General features: G+C 46.8%; 2 protein-coding genes across 2 annotated transcripts in view; one reads left to right on the forward strand and one right to left on the reverse strand.

Moving 5' to 3' along the window:
* Positions 1-1,057: 1,057 nt before the first annotated feature.
* Positions 1,058-18,226, reverse strand: Mlc1 (modulator of VRAC current 1). Its single transcript, XM_052161307.1, is given in 13 exon segments — positions 1,058-1,132; positions 2,071-2,232; positions 5,019-5,141; positions 5,744-5,800; positions 7,234-7,350; positions 7,785-7,856; positions 8,237-8,338; positions 15,488-15,589; positions 15,717-15,770; positions 16,251-16,340; positions 17,439-17,637; positions 18,160-18,175; positions 18,178-18,226. Coding segments are annotated over 13 exon segments (1,218 nt in total).
* Positions 18,227-21,866: 3,640 nt separating this feature from the next.
* Mov10l1 (Mov10 like RISC complex RNA helicase 1) overlaps positions 21,867-26,994 on the forward strand; it is a 62,467-nt gene continuing 57,339 nt past the window's right edge. Inside the window, exons 1-2 of the mRNA XM_052161515.1 lie at positions 21,867-21,963; positions 24,111-24,295. Of these exons, the coding sequence (XP_052017475.1) occupies positions 21,867-21,963; positions 24,111-24,295 (282 nt within the window). The remainder of the gene's footprint in view (positions 21,964-24,110; positions 24,296-26,994) is intronic.

Genomic DNA, 26,994 nt, shown 5'->3' on the forward strand with positions numbered 1-26,994 from the left:
CCCCATTTATATGAGTCTTTAAAAAAAAAAAAAAACTCTAAAATTAGCAAGTGCAAGCCGGCAGCAATCCTCTCGCCGCCTCATTCTGGTTCTGAAAGTCCAAGTCTCCCAGCAGATGGCTTGCCAGCCTGGTGGGACGATGGCCCCCTTCCCACCCAATAGCATGTGGTAGAGCTGCAGACGGCCGGGAGCCCAGTGGGCTCCGCACATAGACAGGCAAGAATGACCCCTCGGGGAACTTATTTGGGGCAGGCCCAGCTCTCCAGAGCTGCAGAGGATGAAGATAGGACCGGAAGTCCCCAACACTGGAGACGGAGCTGCTTTGCTTGTACACGCTCCGTCAGGTGTCTTCCTTGCATCCCTGTGTTTGAAACTGACTACGCCTTGTGTGAACCTGGCAGAGACATGCATCTACAAGTGAGATGCCTAGGAGGACTTTCACTATCTCCCTGACCCTGGCAGCTCTTCTGAGGCACAAAATGTACCTCTGTTCTTTCCCCTATCCTCCCTGGAAGGGAACCCATTGATGCCCCAGCTCAGTAAAGACACAGAGGAGTCCCTCCCAGAAAGCAATTCCTAAAATGATCACCAGTTTCACAAAGGACTCAACTTGCTATAGACTCCTTGGTTCTCTGGTCAGCTGGGAGAGCCCAGCTGTCCTCTGAGGTCTGGCGAGTCAGTATACAAATCAGCAGTGAGTCTTACAGCCAAACTATCCCCGCACTGCGGCAAGCATGTGAAGACATGGAAGTACCCTAAGCCAAAACACCGGATCCTGGTGAATGAGGGTCAACCCAGGAAGTGAGGAGGGCTGGGAAATCAACATCACCCTGGCCATCAGGGCCACCTGAGATGCACACGACTGACCTAACAGGGCCCAACACTCAACATTTGCCTGTTTCAAAGTTAAACTACTTCAGGAAATGGAAAGCCACTGGGCTGCCCTCACGGGAGGGAAAGAGTATGTTAGAGAATAGCTGTGTGATGGTTAGAGTCCGTACGGTGGAGCACGCTGTGTGCCGCGCAGACACCCAGACTCAGTTTCTTTCTCCCGTAGTCACTGGGCCATTTGTACCACCACAGCTCTCCAGGCTTTCTCTTTGTCAAACTCCTTGAGGGGGCCCCGAACCACCTGTGATAAAAGACAAGGACAATGTCACCTCATCAGGGTCAGCCCTGGAAGGAAGGTAGATTCGGCTGATTCTGGGCGGATCTGACATGTTCTGGAATGTAAACTTCTTTACATGTGAAAGTAAGGAGAAGGGAAGACACGTGAGAAGGGACAAGGCATCTTAGAAATCCCCATGTCCCTTCCCATAGTGTTCGCCTGCGTGCAATAGGGTGGGATTTAGATGGATGTGTAACGACAGTAAAGGAATCAAAGGAGGCAGACACGAACCTCCAGACACGAGATGGGTGACCGCTAGCTTGCACACTCACTCTGAACTTCTAAGATGGCCAGTTCTGGAATCTAGAATCTGGCAACCTGTTCAGCTGGCTCTGCGGCCTGCTGGTCAGGACACAGACCCAAGACCGAGATGGGAGCCTGCCTGGACATCTCCTTGGGCACAGACCAGGTCACTTCCTTGATGGCAGTGGGCAAGTTTGTTCAGGAAGACACTATAGGCATAGATAGTGCAGGAAGAAGCTAGCAGGCCCAACCTCAGGGTGGGGGTATCGAATGTAGGAGGGGTGGGGTGGGCAGGGGGAGTATCATCCGGGTGACCCTGGCTTCTCCCAGCCCACTGGTCACAGAATAGGAATAGCTACAGGCCAGGCAGGGACAGCCCTTCCCTACGAAGCATGGCATTGTCTGTGGGAGACTTTGGAAGACTTTTTCTGTGCTCTGAGAGCGAAGCTGAAAGCCCCGTAGCCATGGTATTTTTCATGAATGGGTTTGTACGCATTTAGTCCGTTAAAAACCTAGTTCAAACTTTATTAATACTTCAAATAAAACAAACTCCAAAACATCACAACAAACATCGAAGGACATTAGTGGAAGGGTTCATTACCTCACAAGGAGCCTCTGAGGACCCAGAATGGGGCATCCTGGGAAGGCAGGCTACTCACCTCACCTGCTGTCCGCTCCTGGGGACACGACTGGGGGTCCCAGGATGCAGCCTGCAGCCGGGCGCTGACTTTGAAGCTCACACACTGGATGGCGGTGCCAGTGTTGAGCCCCCCCTGAAGCAGCAGCAGCAGCAGCAGGAGCAGCAGGAGTACATCATAGGACTAGAAGGAAAGACCAAGATGTGAGCAGGCCCACAGGAAGACTCCTGCAAATGTTCCCCTCACCTCAGGTTTCAACAGAACCAGAACACCCTTGATGACCACTGGGCCCTAGAAATCCAAACAGGCATTTTTTTTTTTTTTGCTTCAGTAATCTGAGTCATAACATTCCAGTTCAACCAATTCTGCTGCCTTCCATTTAGTGAATAAGCACACAGAGGACCCAGGTTGTATTTTTTCTACTCCTCCAATCCAACAACTGCTGTAGGGAAGACAGAGCCTGTGAGACTCCTACGGCTCATGCTGAGGGTGTGAAAATGGCAGGAGAGCCCAATATTTTCAGTTATATATATCTGTAGTAAATACAGTCCTGAAATTACTACAGTTGGTTCTGAACAGAGGGCCCTTGGCTGGACCCAGGTGGTGACCCTATGTCCTTGTCAGGCCTGTGGGGTAACGTTTGAATGGAGCAATGAAGCTCGGGAGAGCTCTGATCCCTCTGGGTGCTTACAAAACACCAGGATAAATTATTGGGTTAAAAAATGACCCCTGACATAGAATGGATTAGAATGCCCAACCTGCTTTGTAGGGAAGAGATAAAATTATAACAATGTGTAGCTGGCGAGGAAGCAGGCTGGCACCTCTGCTCCTCAGAGTTTATTTTGTGTTCAGTTTGTCTGTTGTCTTTTGAGCTATGTAGATGTGTTAATTCTAAAATATCACTAATGTATATTTTAAAATATAATATAAAATGAAACAGTCCCTAATGTTGACTATATTCAGACTGGACTTCATCACTTACCAAATCAAAAGCAGAATCATACACAGAAAAGCGACTTTTGTCACACAACATATGAGAGTCATTCTTTCTGAGATTAATGTTAAACACACAGACACAGACACACACACACACACACACACACACACACACACACATGCTGGGCCATGGTGGCACTTGCCTTTAATCCCAGAACTCAGGAAGCAGAGACAGGTGAATCTTTGTGAGCCTGGTCTACAGAGAGAGTTCCAGGACATCTAGGGCTACAGAGAGAAACCCTATCTCAAAAAACCACCAAACCACACACACACACACACACACACACACATACAGACTGGCTGAGGAGATGGTCTCTTGGTAGCAATGTTAGTTTCTTATAATTGTGGGTCATTCATGTGTCAAAATTAAGACAAAATTACCCTAGACATCGTGTTTGGGTTAGGGTAAAAAGACAGAAAACATCAAGTAAAAGTCAAGAAGGAGAAAAAAACAAAAAACAAAACTTGAGAATGTTCAGCTTGCATTGGAAGCAACACAAACACATGTCTGGAAACACATAGCTCTTTCCAGCTCTGTTCACTGAACAGGCTCAGAAGTCACCCAGGGAGTGAAGCAGGGAGATCTCACAGAGGCAGAGTCTAAGCTCTGTCCTGCTCCTGTCTGTGTCAAGGTCGTAAAAGATGAGCCATGGCTGTCTTCAGTGCCCACCTGGGAAGACTGATGTCTTTGCAGGAATGCTCACCTGGAAGGTGTCCCGTGGACACATCTGGGTCACGTTTGGCATAGAAAGAAGAATGTCAACAATACTCTAAAAATACTGGAGGCCTTGTGCATCCTCAGTGGTGTTCACCAACACCAAAGCAGTCTGTCTGGCAATATGCCAGCTTGGTCCTTATCTTCCTTCCTCATGAAAAGATCAGCCTTTAGCATCAGCCCATAGGGGATGTGCATGGAACAGGAGGCATGCAGAGAGCCACAGCCTCAAACCACAATGATTCAGGGCCCCGTCCTGCATGCACCTCAGGACCCTTGTGAACAGACGAACAGGTGGGGCCACACTCCAGACAGGGGACAGGGTTTCCCCAACCTGAACAGACCAACATGTGAGCCAGCCTGCTCTAAAACAGTCATGCAGATCAATATGAGGTGAATATTAACATCCCGTGATTACGTTGCTCCTCTCAGACTTGACAATGGGACTTTGATGTGGAGAGGGCTGTTCTTACTTTGGGGCCGTCTAATTGTGAAAGGGTGAAGGGTTGAAGTGTCAGAGCTTGACATTCCTTCCAGAAGAGTGTGACACTCATGCCTCCATCAGTCTTAAGTGTGTGTGAGCACAAGGGAGCCCTAAAGGAACATCTCCCTGGAGCTGCACTGCCTTCCAATGAGCACTCGAGGTTCCTCGAAATGCATTCTGGGAGGGGAAGCGCTCATTCTGGAAACAAATACCAAGCATCTAAGATGTGGTCAATCCATCTGTGTGTGTTTGAGCCTGAGGAAGCTCTGAAATATGCTGGGGCCCTAGAGGAAGCAATATCCTATGTGAAAGGTACGAAGTCAGAACACTTCCAACCCTTAGATCTTCCTATGAACTTAATACAAGGTTGACTGAGATCCCAGTGGGCTGTCTGGAGATGAGATGCCCATGGGTAGTCAGAAGACAGAGGGAAGCCCCAGTCATGATGAAAGAAATGAGGGCCCATTACAGGGCTGAGCTAAGACAGGTAGAAAAATAATAAAAAAATAAGCAGGGAAAACCAAAGCAATGAGTAGAAACCAGAGCAGTCAGTGGGGGCAGAACCAATACAGAAAAGGCATTATTTGATCCTACCTCACTCCACACGCAACCCACCGCACCCACAGCAAACCAGGCAAAGCCACTTTTGTTCAGGTGAGTACCCATTTGTTCTGGCCACTGCCAGGAATGCAGTGGAAGCCCATAGCCACCTCCTTGGCCCTGTCAGTAAGTGGCTCTCTTTCCAAAGAGTTTCAAAACAGAATGGACACCTACTTTGATGGCTGGCGGGTAATCTTTAAAAATCTCCACGATTCTCATCACGCTGAAGGACAGATACCCAGAGGCAGTGAATAGCAGTGGGGATGTGAGGCTGCTGATGGCGATCAGAACCTCCACCTGGAAGGGAAGCGGACTGTCGGGTGGTAGTATGGCAGCATTCACCTGCCTACCTGTGAGGCCATATGTGAGTCTAGATAAACTCTGTGCTTGCTCACTCAGTGCCGGGTATGACATGGGAGTTTTTGAATCTCACATATAACCCTCTAATGTGATGAAAAAAATCAGCTCCTGTGTGCTACTTAGTTCTCCCACTCTTCAGAGATTTATCTTCTAACCCACCCCCACCCCCGCCCCCAGCGTGTCAGGGCCAGATGACCCAGCACAGACTCCTTTGCAGATCTGCTAGGCCCAAAGACCAACAGTTGCTAACAGAGCGAACCAGCCCCACAGGAGAGGGGATGAAGCTGAAAGGCCGGTCTCTTCCTCCATCTCTGGCTTAGGTACAGGAATTTCTGGCTTCCCAACCTAAAGTTTTCGTTTCTTGTTTTCAGAAACAGCTGGGTCACTGGGGCTCCAGGACAGTTATGGATCCTCTGCTGGGCAGTGGGCCCTGCCCTGGCCGCTCCAACTGGTCCCACATGGACTCTCCTTCTAAACCCTTGTTGAGCCACACCCAAAGTGTGACCCAGGGCATAATGGAAGGACTGGGCCTCACCTACCAGACACTTGCTGGGACATTCCGCTGTCACATGGCTGGCAATGGCACTTGGAAAACACTGGGAAGAGAACAGAAAAACTTAGAGACTGGTATTTCAAAAGGTCAAACCCTCTGCGTGTACTCCAGCCCTGATGATTTCACCATTCTGTCTAGTAGGGGGAAAGCCAGGGCTACCTCAGGCTGCGAAGTGTCCTAGGCTCATGACAGCCTCTCACAGGTTTGGTAGCTGCTTGTTGTTCGACCAAACCAGTCAAGTCTCCTATAGAAAGCCTACACAAATGACAACGTCCCCTGGATGACCTTGATGATATCTGTCATGTTCTGTGCTCTCTGCTTTTAAAAATGTTTTTATGTATGTATGTATGTATGTATGTGAGTACACTGTAGCTATCTTCAGACAGACACCCCAGAAGAGGACATCGGGTTCCATTACAGATGGTTGTGAGCCACCATGTGGTATGCTGGGAGTTGAACTCAGGACCTCTGGGAGAACAGTCAGTGCTCTTAACCGCTGAGCCATCTCTCCAGCCCTGCGCTTGCTTTCTGTTTTTAGCCTGGTCATTCAAACGTGTGCTGCATACTCGGGCAACAGGGTGCACTACAGCCAAGTGCGGATCTAGCTGCAGCACTGTGCAGTTGTCCCAAAAGCATTATGAAGAGAGACCTTTTGCTTCATGATCTAAAACCCAAACTGGGAATTCTTGTGCCTCCTTGTCAGTCTCTGTGCACAGGGGTGCCCCTTGGCTTTGGCACCTCCATGGACTTGACAGAGATGTGGACCCTGAGCCTCACACAAGGTTTTTAAAATATAATTGGTTTGGTGCTGTGATACACTTGGCCCGTGGGATGTGGCACTGTTAGGAGGTATGGTCTTGTTGGGGGAGACGTGTCCCTGTGTAGGCAGACCTTGAGGGCTCCTAGTGACCAAGCTCCGCCCAGTGTGGAAGAGAGTCTCCTCCTGGCTGCCTGCTAGTCAAGATGCAGAACTCTCAGCTCCTTCTCTAGCACTGTGTCTGCCTGGAGGCTGCCATGCTTCCCGCCATGGTGCTGACTGAACCTCTGACCCTGTAAGCCAGCCCCAATTAAATGTTATTCTTTATAAGAGTTGCCATGGTCATGGTGCCCCATCACAGCAATAAAACTCTAAGACAAGTGGATTTCTTAGAAAAATAGGTAAGCAGCAGAATACCTAGCTGTTAAGATAAAATTTCATACAAATACATTTAATCCTCTGTTCCCAGAGTCTTTGGGAGAGGGAGGTGTCTCTCCTGTGTGCTTTCTTATCTGAATGTTACCAACATTGTGAAAATGCACACACACACACACACACACACACACACACACACACAAACAAAACAAAACAAAAACAAAAAACAAAAACAAAAAACACCCAGCCACGTAGGGTCTAAGGAGGCTAGCAGAACTGTGGCTGCAGCCATGTCTAACTAGCTAGCTATACATGGACAAGGCGACCATCCAGGAAGTACTCACAGCCACTAAAATCCAAAAAAGTGCCACCGAGAGATGTGGGCCCGAGACAGCTTCCTCTACATTTAGAGCAATCACCCCACCGAGGACAGCGGAGACACCAGCAATTACTTCTACCACCTGGAGAAACATTAACAAAGTTACCTTGGTAGGCCACCGCACTGGTGACGAAAAGGGGAGAAAAGAGATACCCTTGAAGTCCCAGAATGTGGTGTACAGACACAGCCTTCCCCAAGGCAGGCCATGGGCTCAGACCCTTCTCTGGTTTGTTCAGGTTGACTGTGGAGAAAGCACTAGAGAAAGCCAAGGAGGTGGAGGGTATGGTGACGGGGGGCCCCACTTGACCCACAGGGAGGCTCATGGGCAGAGCCTGACCAGAATGAAGGTGGAGTTCCCTAGCATCACCAGCCCAACGCGGCGATGCAGGTGCACGGGCTGTGATGCGGCTCGTGGGAGGCTGAGTCAGGAAGGCTGAGGGCTCAGTGCAAGCCTAAGCTACGTAGCCAGACTGTGTCAAAATGAAACAAGAGAAAGAAGAGGGAGGCTTTTCTTACAGAGTAGGACTTTAGGACCCGAGCAGGAAAAGTCACTTCATCCAGGATGTTAGTGCCGTCCGAGATGGAACCCTAGAGAAAAGGAAATCCTCCTGGAGCCACAGAAGGTGGGGGCATGGGTGCCACTTGTCATGGGCAGGAGTTATACTTCTAAATGCCTCAACGTTACAGCCCCTCACATGGGGGGACAATCCAAGGGCAGACATTTCCCCTGCATGTGGATGTGCCCAGCCACCGCAACTGTAGCTTGCCAACAGTTTTGGTAGAACTGGTCTTCAGTGAAACTCCTGAAGGCAGGACAGGACTGGAAGGACACTGGGGTCTATGTGGCTGTATCATCGCCTCCCTAGACTTCACTCACAGTCCCTCAACCCCCACCGGTCCCCTCCCACTCACGGCCTCGCATCGAGAGCCAGCTCAGGGGCATGAGCGGGCGGCTGTGGGAGACCCACCTTCTTCTTCTTGCAGGGCTCCTCACTGGACCGGGCTGAGATGATCACTGTGGCCGCCATGAGGAGTTCCAACAGCAGGAGCAGGATGAGGTTGAAATTAATCTGCAAAGGAAGCATGTACCTTAGCCAAGCTGGGCTTTCCCCCCAGAAAGCTGCCATCTTCCTCCGGCTGCCTAATCTGCTCTCCTTGTCGCAGGTCTGAATAAATCATGGCAGCACACTGTCTTTCTTCTGTTTGGTCTACTTTTTAGTTTAGTTGATCTCCCTCTCTCTCCCTCTCCCTCTCCCTTTCTCCCTCTTCCTCTCCCTCTCTCTCTTTCCCTCTTTCTCTCCCTCCCTCTTCCTCTCTGTCTGTACATTGTCAACCTTTTTGATACTTAAATTTAGGAATTAAATTTATTCATTGGAGCCTGTTGGTGGCAGCAGCTAACTGCTAGCTGCATGTACACCTTTAATCCCAGCACTTGGGAGGCAGGAGCAGATGGATCTCTATGATGAGTTTAAGGCTAGCCTGGTCTACAGAGTGAGTTCTAGGACATAGCCAAAGCTATACAGAGAAACCCTGTCTAATCCTGTAATCCTGTCTCAAGAAAACACACATATATATATATATATATATATATATATATATATATATATATATATATATATATATATATATATTCATATATTCATATATTCACTGGGGTAGAGCATCAGTCATAGCATGCATGCCCATGGAGGTCAGAAGACAAAACTTGTAGGAGTGAGTTATTTTCTTCCACCTGTGGGTCTTGGGGATTGAACTCAGGTCGTTAGTCTTAGCAGCAAGCACCTGTATCTGCTAAGCCATATCACAAGCCCCAGGTATTGTTTTAAAAACTACTCTTAACTGAATGGTTTATTGGAGAACACGGCATAGGTCTCTAGGCCTAGAAGCTCAAGCTCCCTCTAGAAGTCTCATCTGGGCAGGAAATCGCATACATTGACTGAATAACTACAACTTCATGACTGTAGAGAACAGGAATGAGGTGGATAGAGAGTCTGTGATCGTTTGTATATGCTCGGCCCAGGGAGTGGCAGTCCGTGTTGTTGAGCCCAAGCATAACCTGCATCTCTGTCACCATGGCCATTTTGTTCATGTGCCCACTGAGCAATGACAGGGTTGGCTGGGGACAGAGGCTGACTGTCCTCAGAACAGGTCATCCTATCCACTTGATTATTGGACTCCTCCTCGGCTGAAGTCACCTTTTGGTGAGCATTTACATGGGACACAAATATCTTCACATCCTTTGCCCATTGGTAGAGATCTGTCCACATACTTTTTCCCCAGATGTCTTCCTCATCAATTTTCCAATCACGAGCTTTCCAAGTCCATGACCACCCAGCCAACGAGTCAGTGAACAATTGTACATTTAGCCATTTCTTCTTCTGAACAAACCGTAATACCATCTGTAGTGCCCAGAGCTCTGCCCACTCTGACAATTTTCCTTCACTGCATCTTTCAGGGTTGTCCCAGAAAGGGGTTGTAATGGTGCAGCTGTCCACTTCCAGGTGGTGTCTGCATAACAGACACCGTCTGGGCCTGTCGTTAGTCTGAGAACAGTGGCTCGGTACCAGCATCTCTGTCTGGCGTAACACCTCTGTGACTCCCAGGGAAATCATTTGGAATGTGTAATTTAAAAGACCTCTAGTTTCCAGTACTATAAAGCTGAATAAGTTAGAATATCTGCAAAGTATGAAAGTGACGTCCCCACCTACACACCACTGGCCTGCCTACCTGATGATACCCTCACTAGTTAATCGTGAGTAACCTGAGTTTGTGTTCTTGGGCCTTGGTCGCTTCTATTTTGCTCATGATAAACTACTTTTCAGCCCCATTTGGAGCAAAACTGCATCTTACAGGAAGCCTTTGAGCTGTGTCTCCCTCCCCAATCTAAGCACACACAAAATATGAGCACAAATGTTCTCAGCATGTTCAGCTCCATGGGCAATTCCCAAAAACTGCAAACATGCGGCTCGGAGGATGGCAGAAGCACCTCGAGGCCAGGTGTGTCAGCAGTTACATACATGTTCACACTTTCGAAGCACAAGCCCAGCATGCACAAGACCTGGAACTTGCTCCTGGGCCCTGCCGAATTAATAAATGAATAAAAATGTGACATACTCAGTATGCAGTCCTAGGAACTAGACCTGAGGGCCCCTGTGTGGTAAACACATTGTGCTGCACCACTGAACTATGCCCACAGCCTTTTTTGAAACAGTCTCACTACATGGCTGAGGTAGTCCAGGCTAGTCTTGAACTCACAGTCCTGTTCCAGCCTCACAAGTTGTGGGAATTATAGGTGTATGCTACAGGTATAGTTTCAAAAATAAATTTGTAAGGGAAAGACTGCACAATAATGTATGACTAAAAGAACCTCAAAATATACAAAGTAATGACAGCCTTGAGGGAAGAAATAGATAAACCAGTATCTCGGAAGACAACTAATCAAAAGTACAAATACATAAAAACTCTTATCTAGCAAGGCGTGGTGATATACACCTAAATACAGTACTTGGGAGGCAGAGGTAGGCAGAGCTTGGTGAGTTCAAGGCCAGCCTGGTCTACATATCAGGTTCCAGGTCAACCAGGGCATCCAGGGCTACATAGTGAGACCCTGTTCTACCAGAAACAAAACAACAGTAACAACAACCAGCACACACTCACACACACACACACACACACACACACTCACTCACTCACACACACACACCACACACTCATACACACACACTCACACACACACCACGCACGTATGCACCATACATACCACACACACAAAGAAACCCTCTTAAAACCAGAAGTGTGCTACATTACCTACATACTTCACTTTTTGTATGTATTCTGAAGCTGGGCATATGGACATGCAGATCCTGGAGAGCCTTGATCTTTCTAGGGACAACTAATGACTAGGGTTGGCAAATAACACTATATTCAACCCCCCTCAACCCCATATAACCCAACTGGGTCTCTATCTACCTGCCTGTCACCCCAGGGCAGGATTCAGGCAACAAGGGAGAGTCCTGACTCTAGCAGCCTTGGAAACTATTTAAGCTGGAGGTCAATCATCTGTCTCTCCCATCTGACTTGTTCTTTTCTGTGGAAGCCACACTGAAGGTGCTTTCCTGTCTTCCTGTCACATCTGCTTGTACACTGCCCTGGGAGTGTGGGTATAATCTGTCTAGGTACAAGAGGAGCCCATGACAGTCAGAAGTAGACTGAGTCATGGAGTGCAGCTTCTCCAGAGAGCTACGAGGAGTGGTGGCTACAGAAGACTGCTTGCCTTGTGTACCCAGCCCTACCAGACCAAAAAGCCCAGAGCCAAAGAAAACTATTTTAGCCCTTCTACAAGGTCTGGTCACCCCCAGGGCCAGGGTAAAGGGGACCGGTAGACATACACAGCTTATACCCACACACCCAGTACAGACCGAGCAGCATGATGTAAGAGACAGATCTTCAGGAGCAAGAAGAGCCAAAGAGCAATAAAAATGAGATTTTTTTTTCATCAAAATGTGGGGGAGACTACATCAGAGCTGAGGCAATCACCTGTGACCAAGCGCATTACCGGATTGGGCAATAATGAAGTTGGAGGAGGCAGAGTTGACACCATGTGCCAAGTCTATAAGGGACTGGATAAGAAGTCTTACCAACTTGCAGAAATGCTCAGGCAAGAGGCTATCAAATGTGGGTCTGGGTGGCAGGCTATTTCAAGGATGTGTTTGAAGTGGGTTGGTGTGATTGGCAGAAAAGCCAGCCTGCAGTCGATAAAGCTCAGCACAGGAGTGTGGGCAGATCTTTCCTGTGCTAGTTTTCTTGAAAGAGTCACTAAGTGACCAGTCAGTGTGCCTGCTGTGCTTTGGTCTTGGGGTGATCCTTCTTTTATAGTCCCAGTGAGGGGGCCCATCTAGTGTGTCTGAGAAGCTCATGTTCCCGGAGTTTCTCAGATAGTTCAGGTGTCATTCGCCAGCTCAAAAAAAAAAATCAGTTAGCAATTTGTACATCTTGGGACATGAGGGTTTTTTTTTTTTTTAATTGTATAAACAAGATGTAGGTTCAGTCACTCTATCTTGGCACTTCCAACCAAGATGGAGTAACTAAGGTCAAGGCTGTTGCTTTATCAGATGGGAATAATACAAGGGTAGGCATGACCTCAAAGTGGGTATTTCACATAATGTAGAGTAACTAAGAACAAGCCATTTCAACCAAAAGTGAGCTAACGTGTAGCTGTTTTCTGTGGGCTGTATATGAGCATTGTACACACAGGAGACCTTCATGAGATCTGCCCTATCAACATTCCCTCTGAGCCTCCCCCATCTCAAGACTATATGAGGTCACACCTGACTCCCTGGTGTGAATAATGCCAATAAATTAATTGGTTCACCAAACATTGGTCTGTAAATGATTTTTCTGTGCCAGATAAATAGATGGATGGTCCTTTGGGTGCCTCTTGGAAAAGTCATGTGGACTAGTCCTGCTGTGAAAAAGATGATGTGGTAATCACCTCAAACTGAGCTAGCATGAGGACAGGTAACTGACAAGGAAGCCAAGCCTTAGCAGGGACACAGGCAGGAGAGGAGTTTCCAAAATTATCTGGCTGAGAAGATATGAATGGAAACAGGAAGTTGCTGCCTCTGCCTTCCTCTGACCCGGAACTGTGAGTCAATACATTTAAGGTAGTGAGGTCAGGGACACAGACCCTCAGGCTGGTAGTGAAGATGTCTAGTGGAGAGATGCTCTGAACCAGCAGAACACTGGCCTAGCCTGTGGCAGAGACCTCACCGCTGCTATCTGAGGCCCCATGCCTGCTGACTTGGGGTGTGGGTGCCTTGAAGGCAGAGGATAGACTCCTTTCCCTGCTGGTGAGAGGTCAACTCCCACTGTGGTTTGGAGCTTCAAAGATACTGACAGGCTACACTAACTGTGTTAGTCTGGGTTCTCTAGAGAAGCCATTCTCAACCTGTGAGTCATGATCCCCTTTGTGGGTTGAAGGGCCCTTTCACAGGGGTCAGTCACGACCATCAGAAAACACAGATATTCACATTATGTTCTAACAGGAGCAAAATTACAGCTATGAAGAAGCAAAATAATAATAATTTTATGGGTGGGGAGTTTCACCACAAAATAAGGAATACATTAAAGGGGTGCAGCATTAGGAAAGGTTGAGAATCACTGTCCTAGAGGAAAAGACTGATTAAATGAATGTGCGTGAGTGTGTGTGTGTGTGTGTGTGTGTGTGTGTGTGCTTTATTATAGGGACTAGCTGTGGTCAGAGTAGTCCATCGATGGATGTATCCAGACAGAAAGGCCAAGGATCTGCTAGTGATTCAGTCTATGAGATCCCCAATTCAGTCTAGTGTTAGAATCCTAGAGAGCTGCTGGCCTTTAGTCTCTGTTGGAATCCCCACAGAGTGGGTTCTAATATGCGCAAAGGAACATCTTAGTAACAGGACAGATGAACTTGCCAGTACAAGTGAGAGAAAGCAGACAAAAGGCAAAGGCTGCCTTCTTTCATGTCTTTTATGTGGGCTGTCACCAGAAGGCGTGGCCCAGAGTTACAGTAGGTCTTCCCACCTCAAATGATCCAATCCAAGTTTGAAGTGTCATGCCATGGCTCTGACCTTTCATGCACACTTAAAAACAAGATTTATTTATTCATTTTACATCTATGGGGATTTTGTCTGCATGAATGTCTGTGCACCAGAAGAGGGCATCAGGGCCCATGGACCTATGGTTATGTATGCGGGTGCTGGGAATTGAACCAGGACCTTGGAAGAGCAGCCAGTATTCTTAACTGCTGAGCCATTGCTCCGGCCCCTTGAGCATGCTTTTTAGTCACAGGTGTGCTAGACATCCTGAAGCCCTCAGTATGATGTGACTCTGGGATGACTGTATCTATGACAGTCATAATCCCACGGCCAGCCTACTCTTCTATTAGGATTGCTTTCTAGTAGTTTGGGCTGTGGGAGGACATTGAGGAATCCTTCTCCTTCTTCCCCTGAACCAAGTCCTAGACAGACCGGCAGGAGGAGCTGAAGAGGAGCCTCTCACTGTGACCTGCCCTGGCGCATGGTCTCACCTTCTGTTTGTTCTGGATGTCTTTTAATATATATGTCATTTACCCTCTCTTGGCCTCCATTGGCACCAGGCACACACATAGTATGCAGACATACATGCAGGTAAAACATAGAATAAATTTTTAAAGATATGTCTCATAGTTTGTAATCTCTTCTTAGACATATTTCCAGGAATTTTATATGTTTTGTTTGTTTGTATGTTTGCTTGTTTCTTGAGACATGGTCTCATACAGCTCAGAATGTTCTCAAACTTAACTATATAGCCAAGGTTGACCTGGGACTCCTGATCTTCCTCCTTCTGGCTCCTCATGCTGGGATAACAGCCATGTGCTAACACACCCAGCTCTACACATTTAGTTCTGTAAAGCATCTGTGTGTAGAGTGTATTTTCAACTTGAGTGGTGCAAATATATCATATATATTTCATATATATAGATATAGATATATATTTCATACATATATATTTCATATCTGGCAACTTACTACACACACACTCAATAATCCCAGTATCCAGTCAGCAGCTTCTCTTCTGCATACAGCAGCCTGGGTAGTCCTTGAAATTTTGTTCTCACAAGACTAGGTAGGACATCCTTATTCCTGGTGCCATTTCTTTTCATTGAGTATCACAATCTGAGTAGATTTTTCTCACTTTTCTCAGTAGCACATAAGATGTTAGAAAGCCTTACAACCAACAGCATCATCGATTTGATGAAATACAATAGTATGCTGCTATTTTGTTGTGTTGTATGTGTGTGCACATGTGTGTGTGCATGTGCCTTACAACCAACAGTATCATAGATTTGATGGGATACAGTAGTATATTGCTATTGTGGTGTGTGTGTGTGTGTGTGTTTGAACATGTATGGTAATGGGCTAAATTCCAGAGCACTGAATATGCTAGAAGTATGTGTTCTGTCCCTGAGCTGCATCCCAGGCCTGACACTGTTGGGAAACAGACACTAAAATGTCACCCAGCAATAGATTTTGTCCAATAGAATAGACTCAAAATTCAGTAGAGATGATTCCTTCAGAAGTGCAGGAAAACCAGGGCTTACCCCTGCTCTGTGAGAGCAGCATTTGAGATCAGAGCAAAGTCAAAGACTCAGGTAAAAACAGGAAACCCTCTGTGACCCACATCCACTCCCAGTGACTCACATTTATGGCTGACGGATTCAGGATCAGTTTACATCCAAACCAGATTAAACACGTAGTGGTAACAGCAAATGTGGAGACAAACAATATCTGAAAGTTGGGAATCTGGGAAAAAAAAGCAGGATTTCATCCTTTAAAAAAAATACTAAAGGAATAAAGACAACATTTGCTTTCCACACCTCAGTATTTTGGGGTCTCAGTCTGCAGAGTCTGTTCTGAAGGCTTAACTTACCGCACTGACATTTCTCCTCCCAACAGCGAAGCTCACAATTGCTGAGGGGATGCACTGTAAAGAGACCAGAATCTAAGTGATCCAAGAGTTCACCCGAGTCTTGGGCCCTGGACATGATGCTAACCCTAAAACCATGCATTGTGGGCCAGGTGCAGCTCAGGGTTAGAGCTCTTGGCTACCAAGCTGAAGACTTTGGGTCTTAGCTCAGCTCAGCATAAAACTAAGACAATCATGTGTTACAATGCTCAAGCCTCCACAATAATCTGAGTCACACAGGCAGACCATCTTTGTCAATCTACCGAATGGATACGAGGATCTCCCTCAACCCTAAAAGTCCCTTGATGGTATCCAAGACAGCTAGAGCACCAAAACACCACACCAGGCCAGGAACAAAAGTGTTGTTTCCCACACAGGAGTCAGGCCTGGTAAGTCATGAGAGTAGTTGACAGAAACCTACTTAACCCTAGATCACAGAGCCTCAGACCCACAATGGGAGAACTGGGGTGCTGATGTGGCTGAGTAATCAGTGCTTACAGAGCCTGCTGCACAGCGCAAATAATCCATCTCGGAAGGGAACACGTTCCCCAAGTAGAGAGAAAACCCAGAGGTCACGAGAAGGCAGCTCTGCAAAAGAGCAACATAGACTCAGGTTACAACAGGCTCTGTCTGATGATAAGACACTTGAGGGGCAACACCTAGCCTTTGACTGCAAGCTCATGTTTCCCATATTAACCAATTAGCCACAAGACTGTGTCCTGGGATCCCATATGGTACTGCTTCACCTTGGGCTAGCAAAGATCTGCTCTGTAGCTACATCCAATTTAGCCCTTTCCGTAGTCCCTCATGATCCCCATCCATAGTCCTGTGGCTTCTGGAGCAATTCCTGCTCCATGGTCCTGACCCCAGCTGTGGCCACACAGCCCTTGTTAGTCACTCCATAGAGCTATCCTTTAGCATGAGGCTGGCCTCTCACATCACAGACCACTCATGTACTGGGGGATGGGGACATGTAGTCACAGTAACCTGAAGTCTCAGGATAAGTACAGTTTAGGGGTATAGGCCCCCGTGGCAGATACTGAGAAAAGTAACTGATAGGACACAAACAAAATAACTGCTACTAGTGGTAGTGATGGCGCACACCTTTAGTTCCAGCACTTGGGAGGCAGAGGCACGTGGATCTCGGAGTTTGAGGCTAGCCTGGTCTACAGAGCAAGTTCTAGGACAGCCAGGGCCACACAGAGAAACTGTGTCTCCAAAAATTGGGAAAAAAGAAAGAAAAAGCAAGAAAGAGAAAAAGGAGCTGGGCGTGGTGGCTCATGCCTGTAATCCCAGCACTTGGGAGGCAGAGGCAGGCAATTTCTGAGTTCAAGGCCAGTCTGGTCTACAGAGTTCCAGGACAGCCAGAACTACACAGAGAAACCCTGTCTCAAAAACAAAAAAGAAAGAAATAAAGAAATAAAGAAAGAAAGAAAGAAAGAAAGAAAGAAAGAAAGAAAGAAAGAAAGAAAGAAAGAAAGAAAGAACAGGAAGGAAGGAAGGAAGGAAGGAAGGAAGGAAGGAAGGAAGGAAGGAAGGAAGGAAGGAAGAAAGGAAGAAAGGAAGAAAGAAAGAAAGAAAGGGACAGTAATTCCCAGTCTATCAGGGTTTTCGCTCTATAGGACATGCCCAGCACTAAAGGGACATGGTGTTTGCTGTCCTCTGACCCAGTATTGAGTTACTCACCCCCATTAACACAGAGAATACCCATGTCTTGTAGCTGAAGCACGTGGGCAACCTCTTCGACAGCTGCAAGTCCTTGGGCTTTGAGTCAGGCGTGTAGCTGCCTGTGTCCTGCCGTCCTGCATCCTGCCGACCCCTCTCCAGTGTGGGCATCCGGTCATAGCCCAGATCCTCCCTGAACTGCCCCTCCCGTGTCATGGCGCTGGAAACAGGCATGGTACCGAGAGTGACACACACCCAAGAGGAGACTCATGAACAGACTCAGATCACATTCCCTCCTACGCAATGAAATCATCATGGACATTGACAACTGAAAACTCTCCAACTGTAGTAAGTCCTTATCAAGAAATTGCTTCGGAAATTTTTCTCTTGAGACAAAGTATCACTGTGTGTGGCCCAGGCTGGCCTTAAACTTCTGTTTGGGTAAACACTATCAGGTCTGGTTTAAGCAAACACTTTCTTAAAGGAATACGCTCATACTCTAGAGCTGTGAACTCAAAAAGGAATAAACCCCCTAATTCTCAACACAAATTAAACCACCCAAACTCATTTAGATTCAGCACACTTAGACTCCATCTGAGTCTTCAGATATAGTACATTTCAACTTCCACCAGCAACTTTATGAGTCCCAAACAGAGGCGAGCTCCACCTTTTCAACACAAAAACGGGAACATGAGATTACAAAAGACTCTCCTACTTTGCAGTTTAATGTCTTAATGCTTACCTCTGCTGTTGTCCGGCGTTGGGAGAGCTGGCCTCTGGGTGATGGACTTCCAGCAAGAAGTATTCATAAGTGGAACAAAAGCTCGGCCAAACTGCACTTCAGCCAGGGGCAGGCACACAGCTTCCTGAATTTCAATGAGGAGATTAAGGGAGTGGATCCTAGAAATGTCCTTCTTGATTGCATAACCACTGGCTTGGATCTTTCCCAATAAGAGAAGGAAAGGAAGAGCCCTCAGCCCCCTCACAGCATACTAGCCAGGTGGATGTCTTGGAAAGAGAAGTATCACTGAGGGTAGCGTCGAGCACTCGATGTGGACCCTGACCAGTCTCCGGCCTGGAACAGAAAACTACTCAAAGGTCTACATCTTTTTACACCGTCTGTCTTTGTCTCCCATTATTACGCGACGTAAATCTCTTTCGTCAGGCCACATAAACTTTTATGTTCTCGATTTTGGCAAGGCTGGCCCCTGAACTGCTGGGAAGTCTACCATGGGTTCCCATGGCAGCCCCAAGGATTGGCAGGAATGGTCCCACTGCACCCTTTATTCCTGCTCAGTAGGCAGAGAAAAGGGACATGAATGTGCTTCATTTGCCTGGAGACATTGGCACCCTGGCAATTACAGCAACAATTTCTTTGTGCACATTGCAAAAAGGCTCAGCCCAGAGTACTTGGGAAAAAAAAAAACTAAACCCTTTGAACAGCAGAGCCCCACGCAGCCTAGTCTCACCCACTGGTTTCTAATGAGGGATGGTTGGTTATCTTAGCTTTTCAACCAAACAGGAAGGATTAGAAACAATTTCCCAGGGGCTGGAGAGATGGCTCAGAGGTGAAGAGCGCTGTCTGCTCTTGCAGAGGATCTTGGGTTCAATTCCCAGCGTCCGTATGGTGGCTTGCAATTCCAGCACCTACATCACAGCTTACAACTGCGTATAACTCTAGTTCCAGGGGATTTAATATCCTCCTTAGGCCTCTGTGGGCATAAGACACACACATGGTACATGCACATGCACGCAAAGCACCCATACACACAAAATAAAAATAAAGTTAAAAAAAAGAAGAAGAAAAATCACCCAAACTGTTCCCTGAGACATCTAGAACTTCTTTCAAATGTGTTAAGGATGGGGTGGAGGGATGGCTCAGCGGTTAAGAGCACTAACTGCTCTTCCAGAGGTCCTGAGTTCAATTCCCAGCTCACTGCCATCTGTAATGGGATCCAATGGCCTCTTCCGGTGTGTCTGAAGACAGCTACAGTGTACTCACATACATGAAATAAATAATAAATAAAATCTTTTTAAAAATGTGTTGAGGAAACTCCCAAATTTACTGAAGACTAAGATGATCAGTAAAAAATCTTGGAAATGGATCTAACTGGATTGAATTCTCCCGTGTTTTCCTTTTCCACTCTCTTTTTTGTTGTCTGTTTGGTAGGTAGGTTGGTATTTTTTTTCTTTCAGTTTTTTGAGACATAGTTTCTCTGTGCATTTCTAACTGTCTTGCAACTTGCTCTGTAGACCGAGCTGGCTTTGAACTCGGAGATCTGCCTGCCTCTATCTCCCAAGTGCTGGAATTAAAGGTGTGCTCCACTACCACCTGGCCCTGTGGGGTTTTTTGGAGGGGAAATGTTTAGCAAACATCACCACTTCTGTGACTTTCAAAAGTGTTTCCCACCTTAGTGGAACAGAAAGGCATTTTGAATCAGAGAGGGAGAGTGCATTCTCTCTGAGCTCTCCACACTCCCAACTTCCAATGGTATGTCTTGATTGCTGCTGCAGTACTGGTTTCTAGAGAATGTACTGTTCTTCAGTAGAATCTTCAGACAACTGCCCTTTCTCCCTCTGCCCTCAGGTCATGGTTTTGTGCGTATGTATTCCACCGTACCATATGGCAACACATTTGACTTTCTCTGTGTGAGGTGCATAGACTTCAGGGAGACAGTGGAACTAAAGGCACAGAGGGTAAGCCTTGCAGGTGTCAAGGCCCTGGAGCATGCAGGAGTATGGCTGAAGGCGGGTGAACTGAGGATTCTGGAAAGTAGAATGCAGAGGCTGTTTTGAAGCCACTTGGCTTTGACCCTGAGGTGGAATTGGTCAAGGTGGCATTCTGGTACTGGGTGGAGAACAGGCTAGGGTAATGAGATGTGACTCAGAATAGTGAGAAGGGATCCAATTCCAGGTAGATATGGAGGGGCCAATCCATCCTATTTGCTGTCAGTATGGTGGGCTATTTAGACAGTCAGAGAGGAAGGTGCAACATTTTCTTTTAGCTAGGAAGTTACAATGTCTGTAGAGCATCTGCTTGGAAATGTAGAAGAGTCAGGGCAGCGGCTCAGGCTGGTGGCAACCACAGTCAGTCCTGAAAGCTAGGACTACCATATACTGTGATGGAAAGCCCGACTGGGGTACCTAGCCAGCACCTCTGAAGATGACTCCAACCCTATAGTCAGGTCCTGTGTATTATTTTCCTGTGTATTCCGAGTAACATAACCTGAGAAGGTTTTATGACAGCCTCTAAATGTTTAAGGAACGCTCCCATTACCTCATCACTCAAGAAGAGTGTCAATTAAACTGATATGATGTACAAATGAACAAACCTAATCTAGAACTAAGTCAGACCCCTAACAAACACAACAGAATACATGTTGTTTATGACACATAGAACATCCAGTGAAGGAGATGCTGGAGTTCAACGTAGTGGTGGACACTCTTGATAAGGTTTGTGTTTTATTTTGAGACAGCATCTCACTAGGTAGTCCTGGCAGGCCTAGAACTAACTATGAAGACCAAAGTGACCTGGAATTCACAGAAATCTGCCTGCCTCTTCCAAGTCCTATTAAAGGTGTAGATCACAAGGCCCCTGACAAGTTTTAAAAACAGAAACCATCCAAATTTTACTCTCTAAGACTAATTAAATCACATCAGTAGCAGAAATCCTCTCAATAATCGTATATTGATGACATGCCTGTGGGGGTCCGGGGTGAGCAAAATAAAACTCAAACCACGAGACAAGGTGAAATTGCAACTCGAATTGTGTAGGATGCATCTTAACCGAAATGTAAAGAGGAAATGTAAGTTTTAAATGCTTACTTAAAAACAACAAACAAACAAGCAAAAGAGGGTTTGGATTGTAGTTCTGTTGAAGGAATATTAAGCATACCAGGCTAAAGCATTGTGGTAGCACAGGGCTGTAACCTCTAAACTTAGGAAATTGAGGCAGGGGGGATCAGGAATACAAGAGCATCCTTGGCTACATCGTGAGTTCCTAGCCTAGGTGTATGTCCGTTCTTTAAATAAACAAATAAATAAACTGTTAATGTTAGGAATATCGGGATAGAGGGACCATCCTACAAAACCACTCCGAAAGTCACACTTGGTAGTGAATTTACGTTTTTACTTAAGTAGATTGAGCAGAAATGCCCGCCCTAGCACAAAGCCCCACCCTCTCTTCCAGACACTGCGCATGCCAGGCCTCTCGTCAGCAGCACGAGGAACTCCATGCTCCCTCACGTGCTAACCGCCAACCTCTCGTGGCTAACGGTCGTGCCTCATGGAACATACAAGGACCCTATTGGCTGAGTTCTATGATGGGCAGGCGCAGGCGCAGACACAACAACCCCATTGGCTGGGGTTCTACAGGCGCATGCGTGCTGGCCTATGGGCGGGGCTGTGGCGTGCGGGAGCCCGAGAAGCCGGGGGGCGGAGGTGGAGGCCATGCTGCGCCTCGCAGCCAAGCTGGTGTCCTTCTTCTGGAGGAGGGAGGACATCCCTGAGGAGGAGGTCAGGCAGCCCGGGCGGGAGCTGTCGGAAGGTAAGGGTGCATGGAGCACTCCACAGGAAGCCCTTGGCAGGCCTGTGAGGTGGGCAAGGTCCAGGCGCGCCCTTCCTTCGGTGGTTCGAGAACAGGCTTTGGAAGCTTAGGTTTGGCTCTCGCTTCTTTCGCAAACCCAAACGGGTTTGTATCTCTCGGTTATTTTCTCGGAGGAAAGGGTGCGTGCTTTTGCACGTGTGCTGTGTTACCCTTGGGCCGGCGCCGGGGCTTCCTCCTTCTCCCTGACTTTGATCGTGCATGCTTGTGTGCTAACGAGATACCGCTGCACCTCCTGGGCTGGTTTTGGTCCCCACTGAGCTCTCGGAGGTCCGGAAACCATCATTCTACTACTTCAAGTTGTCCTTTCCAAAAGCAATGAAGTCATTCTCCTTGGATTCTTTATCACCCCCAACCCCCCAGGCTTCTAATTCTGGCGTTTCTGAAGTAGCAACAAAAATAATTCTATGGTTGGGGGTTACCACAGCGGGGGGCGGGGGGAGCTGTATTAAAGGGTCATGGCGTTAGGAAGGTCGAGAACCACAGTAAAGGATAGTGGCTTTCAGCAACAGCTTGAGTTCTGGGTTTCACTCCAGAGTTACCAGGTTACCCCTCCCTGGAGCTCAGATCCATGCTCGCCGTCTTTCTATAGAGTTTTCCTTTTGCGTGAGCTAGTAGCTCCCTGTTGATTTCTCCATCCTTTAAAGAGTGAAAATCCCTACAAGAGAAGCTAGAAATAACATTTAAAAAATAAAGGTATTGAACCCGGCATGGTAAAGGAAAGGCCTTTTGTATTTAGATGTGCTATTTCTATAACAAAATAGAGCCCAGGGAAAATAATGGCCTACGGCCAAAGCAGTGATTGTCAACCTGTGGGTCGTGACCTCTGCAGGGGTCACGTGTCAGCTGTTTACATTATGATTCGTAACAGTAGCAAAACTACAGATGTGAAAATAGCAAAAATAATTTTATGGTTGAGGATCACCGCAACATTAGGAACTATATTAAAGGGTCCCTGCATTAGGGAGGTTGAGAACCACTGTAAAAGGTAGTGGCTTTCAGCAACAGCTTGAGTTCCAGTTCCATGATGTTGTGTCACTTGACCAGTACTGGAAATTTTGCCAATGAGAGGTTGTAGGAAAGGTGTGGTGAGGACTCAAAGATGGTGTCTTCAGCTCCAGTTTGCGATAGACCACCGAATGGCCAAGTTTCTATACTTTCTTCGAGTAGATACACTTTTCTCTACCCCCAGTATTGTGTTTGGAACCTTGTTAAGGCTGTGGCTTTGGTGGTGATGACAGCACATAGTACATGTCTAGGACTCCTCGGGTGCCTGTATAAACCTGACGGTGTCCAGGCTTCCCTAGCCTGTGCAGCCCCTCAGAAGTCTGCACATCACACATGTATTGTTATTTAACTGTCTAACAGTTGTCTTGTAGAGATTGCTACCTTGTTCAGGGCTACACATGGTAGAAGAGGTAGCATCAAACCAGCCAGTCAGGCTTGGGAGTCAAAGCTCTCCCCACCATGTTCACTACCTGTGTTCCCTCAGAACCTAGGATTCTGTTTTAAAGTCCTTCTTCTAAGCATATCTCAGTGGCAGCTTCTCTAGGTCAGCCTGTTAAGTTCCTGCCCCCCCCCCCAATGAATGCCCACACTTTACCTTTCTCCATTTCCCCACCCCCACCCCCACCCCCCCACCCCAGACAGAGTTTCTCTGTGCAGCCCTGTCTGTCCTGGAACTTACTCTGTAGACCAGGCTGGCCTTGAACTCAGAAATCCACTCCTTTCTCCTGTAGAGTTTAATTGTAGTGGGATTCCCCTCTTGAGGTGTGTGTGTGTGTGTGTGTGTGTGTGTGAGGGAGGGAGGGAGAGAGAGAGAGAGAGAGAGAGAGAGAGAGAGAGAGAGAGAGAGAGAATGAGAATGAGAATGAGAATATCACATGTATGCGGTACCTCCTAGTACACCACCAGAAGAAGGTGTCAGATCCTCAGCAGCTGTAGATGGTTGTGACCCCCTCCCATGGCTGCTGGGAACTGACCTTGGATCCTCTGGAGGAACAGCAAGCACCCTATAGCACTGAGCCATTCTCTCTGCGCCTGGGATTATTACTTATTATTAATACAAGTCCTGTGTTCACTTGTCTCAGGTGACACCAGGCTGAAAACCGTGCAGGGCGTTGTGACAAGGTACTGCAGTGATTATGGCATGATTGACGACTTGATCTACTTTTCCAATGATGCTGTGACTAGCAAGGTGCTGCTGAACGTCGGACAGGAAGTTATTGCAGTGGTTGAAGAAAACAAAGTGTCAAATGGACTGAAAGCAATCAGAGTAAGTCCTAGTTTGTAAGAATAGTCATTCCTCACTGTGAGTCACCACATTTATTAACTTCTCTGGCATGTCTTAGCCAAGGAGAGCATAGTGAGGTGTGCCTGTGAGTGAGGAGGGGAGCTCTATTTGTTGTAGTGATTCCCGCTTTTAAAAATCAAGTGATCATAATTGTACATAGTAGACTCATAGGCATTTATGATTCAGAAAGCAAATGTTTCCTATAAGTTTATGCTATTGTATATACTCGTTAATAGTTTTTTATTCTCTAGTGTTTTTAAAACATTGTTTGCGATTATAAAGATTGGTTGCGTGAGGTAGCACACACAAGGTATCTGTGACTTCCAGACCCGTGTGGTCTACATTCTGAGTTCCACGGCTTCATAGTGAGACCCATCTCAAAAAAAAAAAAAGTGTAAAGCTAGACAATGTTATTTGATTAGCAAAGATGATCAGTGGTGTACTGGCTAGTTTTGTGTCAACTTGACACAGGCTGGAGTTATCACAGAGAAAGGAGCTTCAGTTGGGGAAGTGCCTCCATGAGATCCAACTGTGGGGCATTTTCTCAATTAGTGATCAAGTGGGGAGGGCCCCTTGTGGGTGGTGCCACCTTTGGGCTGGTGCTTTTGGGTTCTATAAGAGAGCAGGCTGAGCAAGCCAGGGGAAGCAAGCCAGTAAGAAACATCCCTCCATGGCCTCTGCATCAGCTCCTGCTTCCTGACCTGCTTGAGTTCCAGTCCTGACTTCCTTTAGTGATGAACAGCAGTGTGGAAGTATAAGCTCAATAAACCCTTTCCTCCCCAAGTTGCTTCTTGGTCATGATGTTTGTGCAGGAATAGAAACCCTGACTAAGACAAGTGGCTTCTATTTAGTAATTTACTTTTTCATATAAAAATAGTTCTTTAGTAGTATAAGTTCTTAGAGGTAGAATTTACAGATAAAATGATCAAATTATTATTGAGTTAATAGTTAACAGCATTGCATCAGCGTCTTTCCATGGATGTTAGGATCTGTACTCTGAACCTCACAGTTCCTGCAGGAACTCCAGGCTCCTGAGTTAATGTTCAGCTCTCACGATCAGCCTTGACTTTGTTACATTGTTTCATTTTATATGGTTACATGTTTATATTTTTTCATTTCAGTCTGTCTCTTTGACTGTTGATTCTTAAGCATTCTATTAAAAAAATAGAATCCTGTTATACAGCTTACAGTAGTCTTGAGTTTCACCATCTTCTGCCTTAGCCACCCAAATGCCGATTTTAAGGTGTGCACCACCATGTCACATTCTTTTAGAAGCTTAATTTTCTTTTTGTATTCTTTATTGCTAATACATAGAAACAAAACAAATTGTTGTATGCCTAATACTTGCCAAATTCAGTTATTAGCTTTAGCCATTTGTGGGCTTTTTTAGAATGTAAAATCTTTAGGAACTTATATACACAGGATCAAGCCATTTGTTAAGAAGACAGCTTTAGTCATTTCTGGTTTGGATGCCTTTGGTTCCCTTTACCTAATTGCTTTGCTGAGGACTTAGAGCACACTGATGAATGGGAAAAGGAGACTGGCACCCTGGCCTGCTTTCTGAGCCGCAGAGGAGAAGCCTTTCCCCTTTCAGCACTGGGCTGATGATAACCATGGATTTTCATTTACAGTCTCCACTATGCTGGGGAAGTTTTCTTTGTTTTGCTTCTCTGTTGGAACTGTTGGAACATTGTGAGGTTTTGGGGGGGCATAGTGACAATTTTCATAATGACATTAGAAAATTTTTAGTGCTTTTTAAAAAAAATGTGTGTGTGTGTTGCCTGCACGTAATGTCTGAGTACCTCGTATGTGCATGAAAAGGCCAGAAGAAGGCATCAGATCCCCTGGAACTAGGATTACAGATGGTTGTTGGTTGCTATGTAGATGCTGGGACTTAAATCCAGCTCCTCTCAAAGACCCATCAGTGCTCTTAACTGCTGACTAATCTCTGAAGCCCAAAGATATTTTTATACAAGTATACTTAGATTCCTTCCTTCCTTCCTTCCTCCGTCCCTCCCTCCCTCCCTCCCTCTCTTCCCTCCCTCCCTCCCCTTCCCCCCTCCCTCCCTCCCTCCCTTCCCTCCCTCCCTCCCCTTCCCCCCTCCCTCTCTCCCTCTCTCCCTCCCTCCCTCCCTCCCTCCCTCCCTCCCTCCCTTCCCCAGAAGGTTTGAATTTTGTCAAATGATTTTTATGTGTCAGTGGAAATACATGACTATTTCATTCTATCTATGTGATATGTTGACTGAATTTGAAATTTTAACTATTTCTGCATTTGTTTGTGTTATATGCTCTTTATAATATGCTGCTACATTCAAGTTTAATATTTTCTTGAATATTTTCATATTTATTCAGAAAAGATTGCTATACAGCTCTGTCTCCACAAATATGTTAGTTAAATTCTGCCTTCCATGGTGGTGGAATTACAGGTGAGCCTTTTAAGAAGTGGTTGGCCTGTGAGAGCTTAGGGGTGGGATTCATGCCCTTTTAAAGGACAAGCCAGAGAGCCCCTGAGAGATTCCTTCAGGAGCTGGAGGGACGGCTCAGAGGTTAAGAAGGCTGGTTGCGCCGGGCGGCGGTGGGGCATGCCTGTAATCCCAGCACTGTGGGAGGCAGAGGCAGGTGGATTTCTGAGTTTGAGGCCAGCCTGGTCTACAGAGTGAGTTCCAGGACAGCCAGGGCTA

The sequence above is a fragment of the Apodemus sylvaticus genome, chromosome 17, assembly GCF_947179515.1.
Source record: "Apodemus sylvaticus chromosome 17, mApoSyl1.1, whole genome shotgun sequence".
Taxonomy (NCBI): Eukaryota; Metazoa; Chordata; class Mammalia; order Rodentia; family Muridae; genus Apodemus; species Apodemus sylvaticus.